This window comes from Rattus norvegicus, chromosome 1, assembly GCF_021556685.1.
Source record: "Rattus norvegicus strain SHRSP/BbbUtx chromosome 1, alternate assembly SHRSP_T2T, whole genome shotgun sequence".
NCBI classification, from domain to species: Eukaryota; Metazoa; Chordata; class Mammalia; order Rodentia; family Muridae; genus Rattus; species Rattus norvegicus.
The window spans coordinates 108,578,574-108,595,555 of record NC_141534.1 but is presented as its reverse complement, the minus strand read 5'-3'; the positions used below and the strand labels follow the sequence as shown (position 1 = coordinate 108,595,555).

At 47.8% G+C, this 16,982-nt stretch overlaps 1 protein-coding gene across 2 annotated transcripts; it reads right to left on the bottom strand.

Annotated features, from left to right (window-relative positions):
* Positions 1-2,383: 2,383 nt before the first annotated feature.
* On the bottom strand, positions 2,384-11,816 carry Ldha (lactate dehydrogenase A). 2 transcript variants are annotated; one of them, XM_087614077.1, is made up of 8 exons: positions 10,274-10,982; positions 9,912-10,061; positions 8,162-8,279; positions 7,112-7,285; positions 6,597-6,770; positions 5,670-5,787; positions 3,506-3,629; positions 2,384-3,047 (listed from the first exon to the last, which is right to left on the bottom strand). In XM_087614077.1, exons 1-8 carry the CDS (start codon positions 10,334-10,336, stop codon positions 2,883-2,885), a joined length of 1,086 nt encoding a protein of 361 aa, XP_087470203.1. In that variant the 5' UTR covers positions 10,337-10,982; the 3' UTR covers positions 2,384-2,882.
* Positions 11,817-16,982: the final 5,166 nt, after the last annotated feature.

Genomic DNA, 16,982 nt, shown 5'->3' with positions numbered 1-16,982 from the left:
TGTGTCTGTGTGTATACTTACAGATATATGGGCACAAACTTCCATACCAGTACATGGGGTGGGAATTAAACCTGGGTCCTCTGAAAGAGTACTCTCTCAAAACTAGCCTGCAACTCAGTGTCGACATGTTCTGGTCCACACAACAAAGTTATAGACCACCATTAAGTACAAGGGCAAATAAGAGTCCTTGTTCTAATTCAAGCCAGCAACTGAGAGCAGGCTCCTGCCACAGAGAACTACTCTTAGCCCACAAGTTGGGAAAGGTAGGGTTTATAAAGCCAAACCACAACTACATCATACCGGTATGGGCCAAGAGGTCTTTTTCCTTTTTGTTCCTTCTGTTGTTTTTGTTTTGTTTTGTTATCTAATTAATTATTTCAGGGTCTTTCCCCCATAATCCTGGTTTGTAGCACAAACCAGCAGTACAACTTCTAGGGCAGGTATCTTAGCTTTCTTTTGCTGTGATACACACTTTGACCAAAAGCAGTTTGGGGTGGAAGCTGTATTGGCTTACACATCCATTTCCTAGTTCTTCATCCAGTAAATTGCCATAGGAACTTAAAGCAGAAGCCTGGAGGCAAGAACTGAAGAAAAGGCCTTGGGCCTTTGCTCCCTATAGCTTGCTAACCTGGTTTCTTAAAACATTCCAGAATTACCTGCCCAGGGGTGACACCACCCACAGGGAGCTGACCCTCCCGCATCAATTACACATAAAGGAAATGAACTGTAGACTTGCCTCCAGGCCAATATCCGGGTGGTTTCTTGAGTTCCTCTCACAGTTGACTAGCTTGTGTCAAGTTGACCTAAAAGTATCCAGGAGGCCTAGGGAAGGGTTGGTTACAAAGAACCCCAGGACAACTAAAGAAATAGAGTGAGCTAGGGCTCTGAGTTTGGCAATTGTGTTTGGACAACCTGGAGAAACCAGTTCTCTTTTAACTATGTGGGCTCTGGGGATTGGACTCAGGTCATTTGGTTGCAAACACCTTTACAAGCTGAGCCTTCTCACCGGGCCCTGTTTAGAAGTCTTCAGCACCGTGCATCTACCCTCTTCGCAATGGAGTTTTGCAGCTGATGGTCAACTGGTAAGTTTTCACATTGATTTATAAAATGCCTACGTGAGTGTGGGACATCATAGTTAAGATTCTCTGAATCCCTTGTACTTAAGACAAATACCATGGATAATGGAAATGGACTAACCAAAAAAATATCTAGTTACACAACTAGTGTAAATTCATACCTAATAGCTGCTCATTCAATATTCAGTCAGCTCCTAATCATGGTCACCTGCTGCTCCCAGCAGTTTAGAGCACTGACTCTTCTCCCAGAGGTCCTGAGTTCAATCCCCAACACCCACAACCATCCTAACTACAGTTCCAGGGGATGGACCTACATACAGATAAACACCCTACACATTAACACCCCCCCAAAAAAACCACAGTACCCTTGGTCACTTGTCTCAGAGCTTATTTCCCAAGAACTGGAGTGTCCTTACTGCTTTACAGCTTTACCTCTATGTATAGCTTACATGAATGTGCAGAAAGTTTACTCAGAGCTGTCTTCCTAAATAGTATCCAGTTTAACATTCTGAGACATGGTCTCTCACGGTGACGGTGGTTTGAATAAAGATGGCCCCCAGATTTGTACTTGAGTGCTTAGGGAGTGGCAGTAGGTGGCCTTGTTGAAGTGTCATTGGAGGTCAACTTTGGGGTTTTAATACCCAATTGGTTGGTTCTTCTAGCTACCTTCAGAGCCTGCATGCTTTCTGCCTTAACGGACAAAACCTAAGCTGGTCCCAATTAAATGTCTTTAAGATTTATGTATGTGGGGCTGGAGAGATGGCTCAGTGGTTAAGAGCACCTGCTGCTCTTCCAGAGGTCCTGAGTTTAAATCCCAGCAACCACATGGTGGCTCACAACCATCTGTAATGGGATCTGATGCCCTCTTCTGGTGTCTAAAAACAGCTACAGTGTACTCATATAAATAAATAAATAAATCTTTAAAAAAAAATATTTATGTATGTGAGTACACTGTCACTGTCTTCAGACACACCAGAAGAGGGCATCTGATCCCATTACAGATGAATAGTAAGTGAACCACCATGTGGTTTCTGGGAATTGAACTCAGGACCTCTGGGAGAAGAGTCAGTGCTCTAAACTGCTAGGACATTTCCAACCCCTCCGCCCCCACACCCAACCCCTTTAGCTTTCTTTTCTAACCCTGAGATGAGGTCTTCCTATGTAGCTCCAGTTGGCCTGGAAGGAAGTAAACTAGGCTGGCTGAAATGCAAGAGCTCCATCTGCCTCTGATCCCGAGATCAAATGCCTTCACCATCTTGACCAGCTGCCCCACCTCATCTTAATAAAAGAGCCAAGCCATCAATCACTCACTGTTCAAGGTTTATTTGGTGTTTTCCTTGGCATGACACTTGAGTGGTTGGTTCCATCATCCATATGCAGATCTTACATTTCACATAATATTGCAATGTACACTACAGACACATATAATACAGAAAATATCCTGTAGAACATTTATGCACAAGATATGCACGATGGACTTACACACTGGAGCCAGCTTATAACTAACTGGGAACTCATGGCCTAGGCATGTTTGGTGAGGGTGCGTAGCACAGCAATGCAGCAGGCTCACAGGGTAATCAAAGCCTGCATGCAGTTGGCAGTGTGTCTTGGAGACAGTGGGATTGTCACACTAACCAGGTTACCACTACACAAGTACCACTTAGCAGGGTAGAGCTGTGGAACTGAGATTTCCCCCAGACCACCTCAACACAACTGGACTAACCACAGCTCAGATGAGAAGTGCGTGGTCTCCATAGAAACCCTGCTGCAGCCTGGACAGTGAAGTGCTAGGACACTGGGAAGACTTTAGAACTGCAGCTCCTTCTGGATTCCCCAGAGGGTATCTGCACTCTTCTTCAGGCGGGCCTCCTCGTCAGGAGTCAGTGTCACCTTCACAACATCTGAGATTCCATTTTGTCCCAGGATACATGGGACGCTGAGGAAGACATCCTCCTTGATTCCATAGAGACCCTGGGCAACAGAATGACAGAGATTACATTTCATCTACACCTCCTAATATTCTTTAGATCTGCCTGCCTCTGCCTCCCAGAGTTCTGGGATTCAGAGACTGTTTTACCACTGCCTGGCTTAGAAAAGCCTTTATAAAACAAGTTGAGTGTCAATGCTATTCTATTGCAGAGATGTCCAGTGCCGATAATGAACAGAAAAATAGAAAGGAAGCAAAAAGCCTGAAGTCCCAGCAGACGAGAGCTTCAGCATGAAGGAGTTCAGTTATCCTCAATCACCTAACAAGTTCAAGGCCAGGCCAGCAGGCACTATGTAAGACCCTTGCCTCAAAAATACCAGAGCAAACCGAATCAGGAAACAAACCCAAAACTCTAACATCCCTACTTGTTAGACTGTGTAAGTGGGAGTAGGGTCTCCAGGGTCTCAGATACAAAACAGATCTCCACAGATTTTAATCATACCTTAATCATGGTGGAAATGGGATGCACCCGCCTAAGGTTCTTCATTATGCTCTCGGCCAAGTCTGCCACGGAGAGGCCAATGGCCCAGGATGTGTAACCTTTCAGCTTGATCACTTCGTATGCACTGTGGGATAGGAAGGATGGTGAAGGGTTGAGCGAAGGGAGAGACAAGGAAAACAGAGGTTTTACTGAACACTCTTTACAAGGTCACACATTCAAGACAAAAGGTCTGAGCCCCAGGGAACTAAATCTTGTACGTTGATAGAGGGGGCATTACATCGTCAAGGCAACTGAACCCCTATATCAACAACTAAACTGGCATTTCTTAGAAATGAAACAGGGAGGGGCTGACGGAATGGTTCAGAGTGTAAGACTGGGAGTGGTGGCTGAAAATGGAGACCGTGTTGTTCCATTCCATGCACCTCAAAAATCATCTCTGGTGACTTCAATGAGTGAGATGTCCCCCCAATCCCCATTAATAGGCTGTTTGAGGGTGATTAGGAGGTACGGTCTGGCTGGGGTAAAGGTGTCACTCTGGAGTGGGCTTTTGGTTTCAAAAAAAAAAAAAAAAAAGCGGAGTTAGCTCTCCGCTTCCTGTCTGTGAATGAGGCCGGCTACCTGCTCACACCCCTACCCCACCACTGTGGTCTCTAACCCTCGGGAACCAGGAGCCCAAAGCGAAGCCTGCCATCAGTGGTTTTGGTCCTGATGTTTCTTTCATCACAGCAACAGGAAGCCGCCAGTACCACATCCATGATGCTTCCACACCACACGACTGAGTCAAGCGGGAAACACCAAGTCCACTGAGAGCATTTCTAATATTTACTTAAAAATCTAGAGTACTTAAGAATCAAAGCTGGGCGGTGGGGACTCACACCTCTAATCGCAGCACTCTGGAGGCAGAGGCAGGTGGATCTGAGTTCTACACCAGCCTGGTTGGTCTACAGAGTGAGTTTTAGGATAGCCAGGGCTACACAGAGAAACCCTTATCTCAAAACACAAAAGCAAAATGAGTCGGAACCAGACTTAAACTGCATCTGCCCGACAGAGACCTTGGCTACACTTCGCTTATTTCTGGGGCTGCAGAGGTGGCCCTGAAGCAAAGGGCACAGGCAGCTCTTCAAAGGACCCTTAAGATGACTCACAAGTGTCTATAGCTTCCGTCCTAGGGAATCCTTTGCCCTCTCCTGATTTACACGGATACTGCATCTGTCTTCAGTCGTAAAGGACTTTTCCAAGGTGTGAGCTCATTACAAACAGGAGACTCCAGGGGCCAGCGTCAGCGAACCCCGCCTGCATGTGGCGCTGCTTCCGCCTTAGCCTCTTGTTTACAGCGTGAAGAGGAACAAAGTTTTAGAAAGAGAACCGTAGGGCTGGAGAGATGGCTCAGTGGTTAGGTCCTGAGTTCAATTCCCAGCAACCACATGGTGGCTCACTGTCATGTAATGGGATCTGATGCCCTCTTCTGATGTGCATGAAGACAGCAACAGTGTACTCACGTACAAAAAATAAATCTTAAAGGAAACCATTTCATTGGGACCAGTTCCCAGCCCAGGTTTTGTCCATTAAGGCAGGTTCTGAAGGCACTGGAAGAACCAATTGGGTATTAAAACCCCAATGTTGACCTCCAATGACACTTCTCCAACAAGGCCACCTACTGCCCCTCCCTAAGACAATGTACTCACATAAAATATTAAAAAAGAAAAAAAATGTAAGCAAAAGCACTCAAATGAAAACTGTTGAAATCTTTTGGAGATGCACACACACACACACACACCCCACCATTAGATGGCGCTTGGGGACTTATGAATATTTGTGAGAGGAATTGAGGGACGCAGAGAGCCGGAACACCAACAGGGTCAACCACCTGGACTCTCTGGGGCTCCCAGATACTGAATCACCAACCAAACAGGGAGCACAGGCTGGACCCAGGGCCCTGCACAGACTCAGCAAATGAGCAGCTTGGTCTTCATGAGGCTCCCCCACCAACTGGAGTAGGGGGTGTCCCCGAGCCTGTGGTCTGCCTGCCTCAGGACCCCATTCCCCTAAATGGACGGCTTTGCCTGGACCCTGTGGAAGAGGATGTGCCTAGTCCTGAAGTGACATGATGGGACGTAAAGTGAATACATCTTCAGTCCCCATGCTGTCCGGCAAGAAGCCTCACCTGTCAACCACCTGCTTGTGCACATCCTTCCACTGCTCCTTGTCTGCATCCGTGCCCAGCTGCGGGTTCAGAGACTTCAGGGAGACGCCGGCGACGTTCACACCACTCCACACAGGCACTGGAAGAAATGGGCAGCTTACATTGTCTCCACCCAACAGCACAGAAGAGTAACTGTGTCCCGCCTTTGTTTCCTCATCTGCAGAGGAAGGTTCCCCCACTTCTCAAAAATGGTCAGGATTAGCAAACCCCAGTACATTAATACCAACTGTACATTCTAACCTACTCTCCTCATGCACTGCACTGAAACCTGTAGATTTCAGTGGCTATGTACTGTCTGTCAGTGTTCACAGTGAAAGGGCATTTCCTTGCCACAGGACCTCTAAGAACACTGTATAAATGCAACCCTCAACTGCTCCCTAACGGTGTTTCACCCCACATCTGATCTGGCTAAGTGTGCAGGGGCAGGCATTTCAAATCAAATGTACACTGCTGAATGAAGTGATTAAAGTTGTGCTAAGAACCATGGTCAACATGTCCCGGGCCTGAGGGCAAGGCTCGGTGGACTGTGTGCCTAGCACACAGGCTCCCGTGTCCTACAGCAGACATGTAATCAACAAGAGTCAACAGGTATGAAACCGATACCCGGAAGACAAAGGCTGGACTTCAGAGAAGAAATGCCCGAGGGCAGGAGAGATGGCTCAGTGGTTAAGAGCACCTGCTGCTCTTCCAGAGGTCCTGAGTTCAAATCCCAGCAACCACATGGTGGCTCACAACCATCTGCAATGGGATCTGACGCCCTCTTCTGGGCATCTGAAGATAGCTAGTGTACTCACATATAAAAAATAAATCTTAAAAAGAGAAACATAATTTTTTCATGCTAGGTTTTTGTTCTAAGGAAGAGAAAAGAAGCCGGTATTAAAGACTTACCACTGGAGTCGCCATGCTCTCCCAGGACCCACCCGTGACAGCTCAGTGGATGAACTCCCAGCCTTTCTCCCATCAGGTAACGGAACCGAGCCGAATCCAGATTGCAACCACTTCCAATAACTCTGTTTTTGGGGAAGCCGCTGATCTTCCAAGCCACGTAGGTCAAGATATCCACTGCAAAACACAAAACAAGACATTTACATGACATGTAACGCCAAACACATGGTTCTGACCATGCTGAGCATAGATCAGTAGTTTAACCTCTTTGCTACATAATTCATGTCCAATCATTCAAAGTATTATTGTTTTAAATATATTGTATCAACACAATTAATTACTCAGTTACTCACTTCTTCAAGATCATGAGTGACAATTCCAAACTTTGCAACTGCATTTCAAGGCACTTATGCTTGAACTGTTTTATAAAAACACAATCCCCAAAACACTAAGGAGCATGTGTACACACAGTGCAGCATCAGGGCGAACGCAGGCGGTCCGCGGTTGAGAAGCCCCACCTGGGTTTGAGACGATGAGCAGTTTGCACTGTGGACTGTATTTCACAACATTTGGAATGATGAACTTGAAGATGTTCACGTTTCGCTGGACCAAATTGAGCCGGCTCTCTCCCTCTTGCTGACGGGCCCCCGCGGTGATAATGACCAGCTTGGAGTTTGCAGTCACACTATAATCTAGAGAAAAAGACCAGAAATGAAGGTCCCCTCAGGGAATGTGTCCTACCCAGCAAAGCTTCTTGCATAAACCTCCAGTGTAGAGTTTTATTCTGGCCTCTTATACACAGATGACGGAGCCCTGTGCCATTCAGAACTTGCCTTGGGTGTGTAGTTTTAACTGATGTCTCTCGCAGAATGCCTTTCTCATAATTATCATTGTAACAGGAAGGACTGTCAACAACTCCTAAGTGGCAATCTGTAGCCTAACACAGAATATTCTCTCCCCTCGCCCCTTGAGACATGTACTATGTACATGCACCACCACACCCAGCATTCTACCCATTCGCTTTCATTAGCCACTTCATTGTTGTCAAAAGCCCAGCCATCTTCTCTAATCCCCCTTTCCCCCTGTGACACAGGGCAGCTGATCCAGGGACTTGTCAATCAGGTAGGAGGGAAGTCAACAGACTTTCAACCCTGGGTTCCTGGCTAGTGTCAGTGAGGTGTAAAAGGTCAAGCCAAGAACATCTGCTGGGCAGGCCCTGGGGGCACGCCCTCAACTGCTACTGGGCAGCAAGGTTGGCATTGTCACTCTACAGCTAAAGCTTTGTGCCCCCTGGTGTGTACGAGGTCCCAGAATCCATCCCAGCAGTACATACTTGAAACAAACAATGGAGACTCAGAGCTTACTCACACCCTAATTCGGAGAATCTCCATATTTGTGCAAATTAAGTTCCCACTTCAAATCCTCTGCTAGCTATCAAAGGTATTGAAAACCAGCACAAAAGTATGCCAAGGCCCTTTGGTTTTGAATGAAAGAACTGTGTAGAGACAGGGTTCTAGGCCTGAGGAGGAACTTAAGCCTGACAGCAGTAGAACCTAGCCTCAACCAACCTTTGCTGGAGACAATTTTTGGTGTCTTAAGGAAAAGGCTGCCATGCTGAAGATCCATCATCTCTCCCTTTAGCTTATCTTCTATGACATCAACAAGGGCAAGCTCATCAGCCAAGTCCTAAAAGATAAACGTTTTAGTTAAATGAGAAAACAATCCTGACTCTTCTCAGGACTTGCCATGGTCTGTATTCCGGCCCAGGAGGGTGCTGCTACTTTAGTCTCCATTGGGATACATTCAAAACCATTGCTTCCCCGAAAGCCCTGTGTAGTCTCTCCCGCAAGCCCTCCACTGGAGTGGCTTCTGTGTGGGGCTGTCATTCACTAACTAGGTGACACTGGCCAGCAAGAAGGCTTGAAACTAGGCTTGGGCACAAAGCTCAGGGTAAACTGTTGCTTAGCATAGTGAGACCTTCTGGTGGGGGGAAAGAAAGACTCAATTAAAGAAGCAATACCCCAAGGCAGGAATATCAAGGCATGCCCTTATGGGCAGTACTAAGGCAGCATTCAAGCCCTGTCTGCAAGAGACAAACAGAAACCTACCAACAACTACTACTTAAAAAGACAAGAGACTTTGTCTTCAAAAAAATATATACTTTGAAATGTTGCCTCAGGGCTGGAGAGATGGCTCAGTGGTTAGGAGCACTGACTGCTCTTCCTGAGGTCCTGAGTTCAAATCCCAGCAACCACATGGTGGCTCACAACCATCTGTAATGGGATCTGATGCCCTCTTCTGGTATGTCTGAGGACAGCAACAGTGTACTCATATAAAATGGGAATAATAAAGTTAAGCATACCTTTAACAAAAAAAAAGAGGGATTGGGGATTTAGCTCAGTGGTAGAGTGCTTGCCTAGCAAGCGCAAGGCCCTGGGTTCGGTCCCCAGCTCCAAAAAAAAAAAAAAAAAAAAAAAAAGAAAGAAAGAAAGAAAAAAATGTTGCCTCAGGCAGATTTTAGTCAGTACCTGAAGAATAATAGTATTCTGCAAAGCTAGGTGTTATGTTGGAGACATATAAACCAAACCCAGGAAGACTGTTCCAAGTTCAAGGATAGTTTGGACTACATACGAACCAAGAACGTTTATTTACCCTGTCTCAAAGTGTTTTCTAACTCAATTATAAAGTTATGACTAATTAAATTTTAGCTCTGTGATTGATAAGAAACGTAGGTGGGAGATGGATGGGTGAAAACAGTCTGCTGAGCTGAATTTGACCTCCAGAACCCATAAGGTAGGAGAGAACTAGCCAAAAGTTACCCTCTTATGTGACTGTCTGCTCACACACAATTCTTTTTTCCAATGGAAAACTGCATACACCAGGAAACAATGGGGGTCAGACAGAAGTTCAAGATAACCTATTCAGTAGGATTTTAATTTTAATCACATGCACATATAAATTCCAATTCAAATGTCTCTTTAGATTTGGGCACGTAGGTCAATGGTTATCTAGCATGTTGGAGGCACTGGATTCACTTAACTGAAAAGGTATAATAAAAGGTACATAAAATGCATAATAAAAGGGCTCTTCTGGTGGTACGGCACCTTAACACAAGGCAGAGTGTTTTAAACAGGCCTCAGTGAGATCACCTTTGATACTGTTACTTTCATAATCCCTTTCTTGTGTATCACTATGTTGCAAAATGTTTCACAGTTGACTCTGAATGAGTATGTGCAAACCTTAATAGTTTTATATACAATGTGACAATGTAGGGAGGACCCCCATCCACAGGCTTGTGACATAAAGGACCCCACTTACCTTCATTAAGATACTGATGGCACAAGCCATGCCAACAGCACCAACCCCAACAACTGTAATTTTGTTCTGGGGGACCTGTTCTTCCTTAAGAAGATTCACAATCAGCTGGTCCTTGAGGGCTGCCATCTTGGACTTTGAATCTTTTGGGACCTAAGGGGAAAACAACGTGTATCATTGTAGCCTGTCCCAAGATGTACTCACCAAGTTTCTGACTTTAAAAAACGTTGACTTTGCTACCTTTGGACTACTTTCCATTAAGTGACAACATGACAAAAAACAGAAATGGAAAAAACCAAGAATAGTCACAGAGTGCAACGCTCAACGCCAGGGTGTGGTCTGGCTCTCAGCGTGAAGGTCCTCACCTTGAAATGGAAAAATAATACTGAGGTCTCCGTATATGTGTAGCCGCCTGAGTTCTTACTCATCTTGATGAACCCCAAAAGGGATGGTCCCTCCTCTTACACGGTTAAAGAACTGCCCTCCCGCTCTTCTCCCATCACCCAGAGTCCTACAGCAAGTAGGCCCCAAGTTGCTTCCGGAAATACCAAAAATCAAGAGCAGAGGGCGCCAATAACGGCTACAAGGTGCGACCCTAAGGCATAGCAACGTGCTTAGGCCTGCGCACGCGCAAACTTGCTTCCTAACCCCCACCCCCGCAAGAACCCAAGTTGTATGATCAAGCCAGATCTGTAAGACTGGCAGGCAGGGGGCAAGCCGGTGCGCGTGCGCAACTTCAGAACAAGGTGTCATACGTAAGTCTAGTGGCTGCTAGCCATGGATGAGACCTCTTGCAGTAAGTTCGCGGTCAGAGTTGGGCCCCTACTAGAGCCCAAAGCACAAGCAGTGAAGTGGCTGGCAGCCACCTCAGCCTGGCGCCAGGGTGAGATCTCAAATGCCCATACCAGAAACCAGGACCTTCACACGGTGAGGCCTCGTTGGCCAGGATGTGGCCGCTAAGGGAAATTTCTTCAGTTCCAAAATGCGGATACAATTGTGGAGGGTCTGAGACCCAGAGCCTCCCCCGCAGTACCACGAGGGCCACCTTTCCCAGCAAGCACCACGTCTATTTTTGAAATCGTTCCAAAGTGCAAAAGGACTCCGCAAGATCTCTGGGCAAGCAGCCTAGGGCCATCAGGCAGGAATCCGGTCTCCTTACAACCGCTGCTATTTCTAGACAGCCTTGAGAGGTTTCTGCAGGCTGGGGGGCAGGGCGGGGGGGGGTCTTCCCGCAGATAATCTGCCTCACGCAAACCTCATTTTCGTGCTCTACTGGGACAGGGTGCGGCTACTCCCCACCTACGACCCGATGGGTGTCGCAGGCCTCTCAGCTACAGGTTTCCTCCTTCCGTCTAGGGTGTAGAGGAAGGACTGCAACTCTTCCCGCTTCCTCTCCGCACGCAGCGCGCTTAGCATGATCCCCAGACACATCAGGAGCTTCTTAACAAACCCCATTTAGGTCAACAGCGCCCTTTAATCTGCAGGAAACATCCACTCCACCGAGCCCACGCAAGGGAAAATGCAAACCGCACGAAGGCTCTTAATACCCGCCCCGGACGGGCTGAGGCTCTTTCGGCCCCCATGGGCTCGAGTTACCCGTCCTCCCGTCTCGCACTGCTTTCTGGTCCCTGTTTTGTGGCTCCCGACCTTCAGGCCCGCCATCCCCCTAACCCTTCTTCTCACACCGATCTCGTCGCCCCAGGCTGGGTGGGGCCGCCTGCTCCGTTCCCCAGAGCACAGTAGCCCACGCGTGCCCAGGTCTGAACACCCACCCTGCACCTCCACCCCAGGTAGGAACGCCCTGTGCGGGTAGCATGGGTCCCGACCGTACCGCTTAGTGCACGATGGGGGACGACGGGCGAGCAGCAGCAGTAGCGTGCGCGAGATCGGCGACAGTGGCTCCAGCACGCAGAGCTGCACGCGGGCGGGGCCTTAAATGGAAGCTCCGTGCTGACGTCAGAGTGGAAGCCCAGCGGACGTGCGGGAACCCACGTGTAGGCTGGGCTAGGGGCGGGCGTCCAGCCGGGCTAGGCGCCACCAAGATCGGGGCGGCGCGCGCAGCACGATGGCTCTGTTAGGGTGGCTCCACATGTGCTGCGACACCTCTAAGAATGGCCAGCCGGACATGCTCCTCAGCCCTAGAAGCAGGAGCCCGAAATGCATCGATCCTCCGCTTCCTTCTCCGTAAAACTTGTGAGACTCAGAAAAACCCTGGTCACTTTCTTCATTGCTGTTCCCAGCGCCGGGGACAAGTTCTGGCAGGCAACAGGCCCTCAGGAAACATTGCGTGAAAAAGCACCTTGTCGGTCTGTCCACCATAACAGTCTATCAGATGGGCCGGCCTTTCTCCTGCTGCTTCACTTAAAAAGCCTCAAACCAGGACGTGTCTCAGCATTTGAGGGCTTACGAATGACTTGGTCAGTTTACATCCGTGTCTGCCTTTAAATTTCTTTCTGTAGGCCAGTTCCTATTCCTCTCCCAGCTTCCGCTAAATCCTATGTGAATCTTAAGGTACTCCACCACTGACAGGATGTGAAATGGAGTTTGCTACTGCTTTGATTTCCTTAGTGATGGGAAGAATCGTGACTTTCAACCCTGCTCACCCATCTCCCTGGAAGAGACGCGTTTACTGCAGATTAAGGTCTATTATACTCTCAAACAAGATTTGAAGGGCTTTGAGTTGCAGGGAGCTGGAGGTGGAGGGCAAATGAAGCTCACAGCCCCTACTTTTGCTCAACTGTACATTGTGATGTCTTTTATAATAAACAGAGTAGGCTAGGATTGTGGCCAAGGCAGAGACACTTGCCTTGCATACACAAAGGCCTGAGTCCCATCCTCAGCAGAACGCAAATAAAATAAATTTAAAAGTCACAACAGTTGGATATGGGGAGATGGCTCTGCCATGAAGACCACAAAAGTTTGTAACTCCCCAATCCAGGGGTTCCAGTACCCTCTTTTGATCTTCACAGAGTCTCCCTCCCCCATATACATAGTTAAAATGAATCTTTTTAAAAGTCAGAATAGGGGTTGGGGATTTAGCTCAGTGGTAGAGCGCTTGCCTAGCAAGTGCAAGGCCCTGGGTTCGGTCCCCAGCTCTGAAAAAAAAAAAAAGGAAAAAAAAAAAAAGTCAGAATAAGGGGCTGGAGAGATGGCTCAGTGGTTAAGAGCACTGACTGCTCTTCCAGAGGTCCTGAGTTCAAATCCCAGCAACCGCATGGTGGCTCACAACCATCTGTAATGAGATCTGATGCCCCTTTCTGGTGTGTCTGAAGACAGTGACAGTGTATATAAGAAATAAATCTTTGGGGGCTGGAGAGATGGCTCAGCGGTTAAGAGCACCCGACTGCTCTTCCAGAGGTCATGAGTTCAATTCCCAGCAACCACATGGTGGCTCAACCATCTGTAAAGAGATCAGATGCCCTCTTCTGATGTATCTGAAGACAGCTACAGTATACTTATATATAATAAAGATAGTTGTTGAGTGGTTTAAAAAAAAAAAAAGAAAGAAATCTTTTGGGGGCTGAGGATTTAGCTCAGTGGTAGAGCGCTTACCTAGGAAGCACAAGGCCCTGGGTTCGGTCCCCAGCTCCGAAAAAAAGAACCAAAAAAAAAAAAAAAAAAAAAAAAGAAATAAATCTTTTTAAAAAAAAGTCAGAACAAGAGATATGAAGCTTTTTAAAGAAAAAAGTGAATGTACGTCTGTGAGTTAAGACACAAGAGCAAGTAGTTAAACAGGTGGATGTGGAGGGCCTTGGGGACACCTCAGTTTATAGTGGAGGCGGAAGCACAGTGGAGATGATCTAGTAACTACTTTTGACTATGGTCTCAGGTAGGGGCAGCCCTGTGGAACTGAACTGGTCACCTATGGAATACAATGCTGCAAGCAGAATGTAAACTGGGTTATTAGATGCCCAGGTCAGGTCCGTCTGCTAGGAAATTGCTTTGTGTGGAAAATGCATGTGCAGAGACCTCATGTGCACACACGCTCCTCTGACCCCAGAAGGATTCTGGAAAAGGATACTGTTTCTTCCTTTTCCTTATGCCTACCCGTGTACCCACAGAGTGGGAACTCCCTCTTCTCACCACCCTACACTTCGGCTTGTGCACCGTTTCAGGGACCCCCTTGCAGGTAAGGAGTAAGACTCTGGTCCCCTTGCAGAACACAGACAGGCCTACTTCCTCTTGGCATTGGTCAGTAGCATCTCAAGACCAGTCTCCAGAAAGACCCATACTTGTACTTTTTTGGTTGCAAAGGGAAAATTCACCCCAGCTCCAGGAAAATGGGGAATCTGTTTAGCTTACTACAACCATTTTCCAGATACTGTTGGATGCCCAGAGACCACAAACAAAGCTGGAGGGGGTGGGGGTGAGGCACAGGGTGCCCCAGGGCAGCTTTCAACAATGCCTCATGTCTCCAGGCCTGTGGGATAATGTTCTTAGTCAGTGAAGGATGGGACCTGTCAGCTTGTTAAATTTCCGGGTTGGGAGAAGAAGACTGGCAGAAAGCCAAGAGTGGGGTGGGGTTGAGAGACGGGTAAAACTCTCAGGAAAGGCCTGTGAGGATACCTCAGGCAGGCTCCATTCCACTACAGTCTAAGCACGGCTTCCCTCCTCCAGGCACATCGGCCACGTTCTGAGTCCAGGATGAGTAGCCTCTCTACAAATGCTACTTGAAGAGACCAATGGTCTTCTGGGTTTGTCTTCATCCTGACTCTGGGGTAGAGAAGATCCTTCCCATTTTCCAGATGAAAATAAACAAAAACAAAAACAAACAAAAAAACAGGCTCAGAAAGAATACCTGCTTTGCCAAAACCGTGCAATTTCTAAATGATTTCAGCCTTAACCTGGCACTGACTGGCTCAAAGCCTATTTTCCTCTCTTCAAGGCCCTATGCTCACAGAACATACGGCAAGAAACTGATCTCAAGGCAAGTTTAGGTGCAGGAGCCACAGAGCAGTGGGTGTCTTTGCTGTCTGCCTGCTTCAGCCTTTTCTGCCCTCACCCTGGCCAGACACCATCTTGGTTCTGATTTTCACGTCTGGACAGGACCCTCTGCCACCCAGTTTCCTGAGTCTCCAGCTTAAAGGTGGCCAATGGTGGGAATTACCACCCTCCATGGTCATGTAAGCCAAGTCCTCAGAATGAAATCTATGCTTTCTGCCATTGCTTCTGCTAGCCCAGAGGAACGGGACTGACATGGTCAATACAGTAGAGTTTCCATGCCACACAGTTATGTAGAACTCACAAAATGACTCAGGAAACCTGGCACAGAGCAGAGCACATTCCTGAGCCTGCCAAGTATTATATGAGTCAAGTCTCTTTCAAGAGAAAATCTATGAAGAAGTCTTTTGACTCGGGTACAGTGTGGGCTCAAAGAATGTTGGGTACCCAGCATGTACCGTAAGATGTTCCCTAGATAGGCCTGGCCAAATGATGGTGCCACCCTAACCAGTTCTGTGTCACTCTTCCATTTGGTGTTTGTTGAGTGAGAGCATTCAGTGACTTCCTGTGGCCTCCAGGATAGAAGTCAGATCCTCGGGCTGCACATCAGACCCTCCGTAGAGCAGCGCCCAGAGTCCTCCCTCTCTGACCTTATCTCCAGTTTTCCTGTGTGCCTCCTGTGTACCAGAGTCAAATGTATCAGGCCTGTCCCATTTCCAGTCTTCCACTCAGGCCGCGGTGCTCCTTCTACCTGAGCAACCTCCTCTCCCTTGCCGCTAGACCTGACATCCTGAGCCCGAGGTCACAGTCAGAGAGTAAGTGCCAGGGATTCAGAAGTGAGCAAGATAGTCAGCTGTGGCTCATGCTCATAGTCCCAGCTACTCATGTATAGAAGCTGGAAAGATGACTTAGGCTCATGAGTTTGAGACCACCCTGTACAAGAGAGAGAGAGACAGCTCTTGCTCTCTTGCTCTTCCCCTCTTCCACTCCCCGCTTCTCTCCACATTCTCATGGCCAGCCTTTACTCTCCTTCTCTCTTCTTCTATTCTTCTATTTCTCTACTTCTCTCTCTGCCCTACTACCCTCTTAACTCCCCTCCCCATGCCCTGAATAAACTCTATTCTATACTTAAAAAAGAGAGAGAGAGACAAGAGACACTCCTAAGCCTTCAAAGACCAACACGGAGGGAACTGAGACCATCCTCCTCCTCCTCCCCCTCCCCCTCCCCCTCCCCCCCCTCCTCCTCCTCCTCCTCCTCCTCCTCCTCCATAGTTAGAATGCAAGCTTAGAAGCCAGTCTTGGCGGGGCTGGAGAGATGGCTCAGTGGTTAAGAGCACCGGCTGCTCTTCCAGAGGTCCTGAGTTCAATTCCCAGCAACCACATGGAGGCTCACAACCATCTGTAATGGGATCTGATGCCCTCTTCTGATGTGTCTGAGGACAGCTACAGTGTACTCATCTATAATAAATAAATAAATAATTTAAAAAAAAAAAAAAGAAGAAGAAGCCAGTCTTGGTGACTCACACAGCTGTGATCCCAACACTTGGGAGGTAGAAGCAGGAGGATCAGAAGTTCAAGGCTAGCCTTGGATACACAAGGCTGACGTGGGCTGTAGGAGACTTAGTCTATAAAACAAGCTCTAACAAAGCCAAACGAAGCAAAAATGAAATAGTGTCACACGGCCACAAAGAAGTTAAGAAATGTTGCGCATTCAGGAAGAGAGCACCGGCAGAAGTCACTGCTGGCGCTCATTCCGTCTAGGCTCCGCCCCCTCAGTTACCTGGCAACAGCCAGGTGTGTCGGACCCACTGTAAGAGGGGCTGCTTGCCCCCTCCTCTCTCTTGCTCTCTTCCTCCTGCTCCTTACCTTCTCTCTACTCATTGCCCTCCCCCCTCTTCCCGCGTGCTCGTGACCGGCCTCTACTCCTGTCCTCTTTCTCTGCCTTTCTTTGTCTGTACTACCCTCTGAACTCCCCTCCCATGTCATGAATAAACTATTCTATTCTCAGAGGGAAGGGATGCCTCAGCATGGGTCCACAGAAGCACTCCCTTTCCCCACACCTTACCGCACCTCCACCAAACATATCCCTGGCTTCTCCTATCTTTTTTTTTTTTTTTTAATAAAACATAACAG

What these genes read in the sequence shown, in the direction of transcription:
- Ldha (XM_087614077.1), bottom strand. Translation starts at nt 10,336, where the DNA reads ATGAGTAAGAACTCAGGCGGCTACACATATACGGAGACCTCAGTATTA. An exon ending in TATTATTTTTCCATTTCAAG is followed by an intron (nt 10,062 to 10,273) that starts GTGAGGACCTTC and finishes TTTTCCCCTTAG; the next exon opens with GTCCCAAAAGATTCAAAGTC. An exon ending in CCATTTCCACCATGATTAAG is followed by an intron (nt 3,048 to 3,505) that starts GTATGATTAAAA and finishes TCTGTTGCCCAG; the next exon opens with GGTCTCTATGGAATCAAGGA.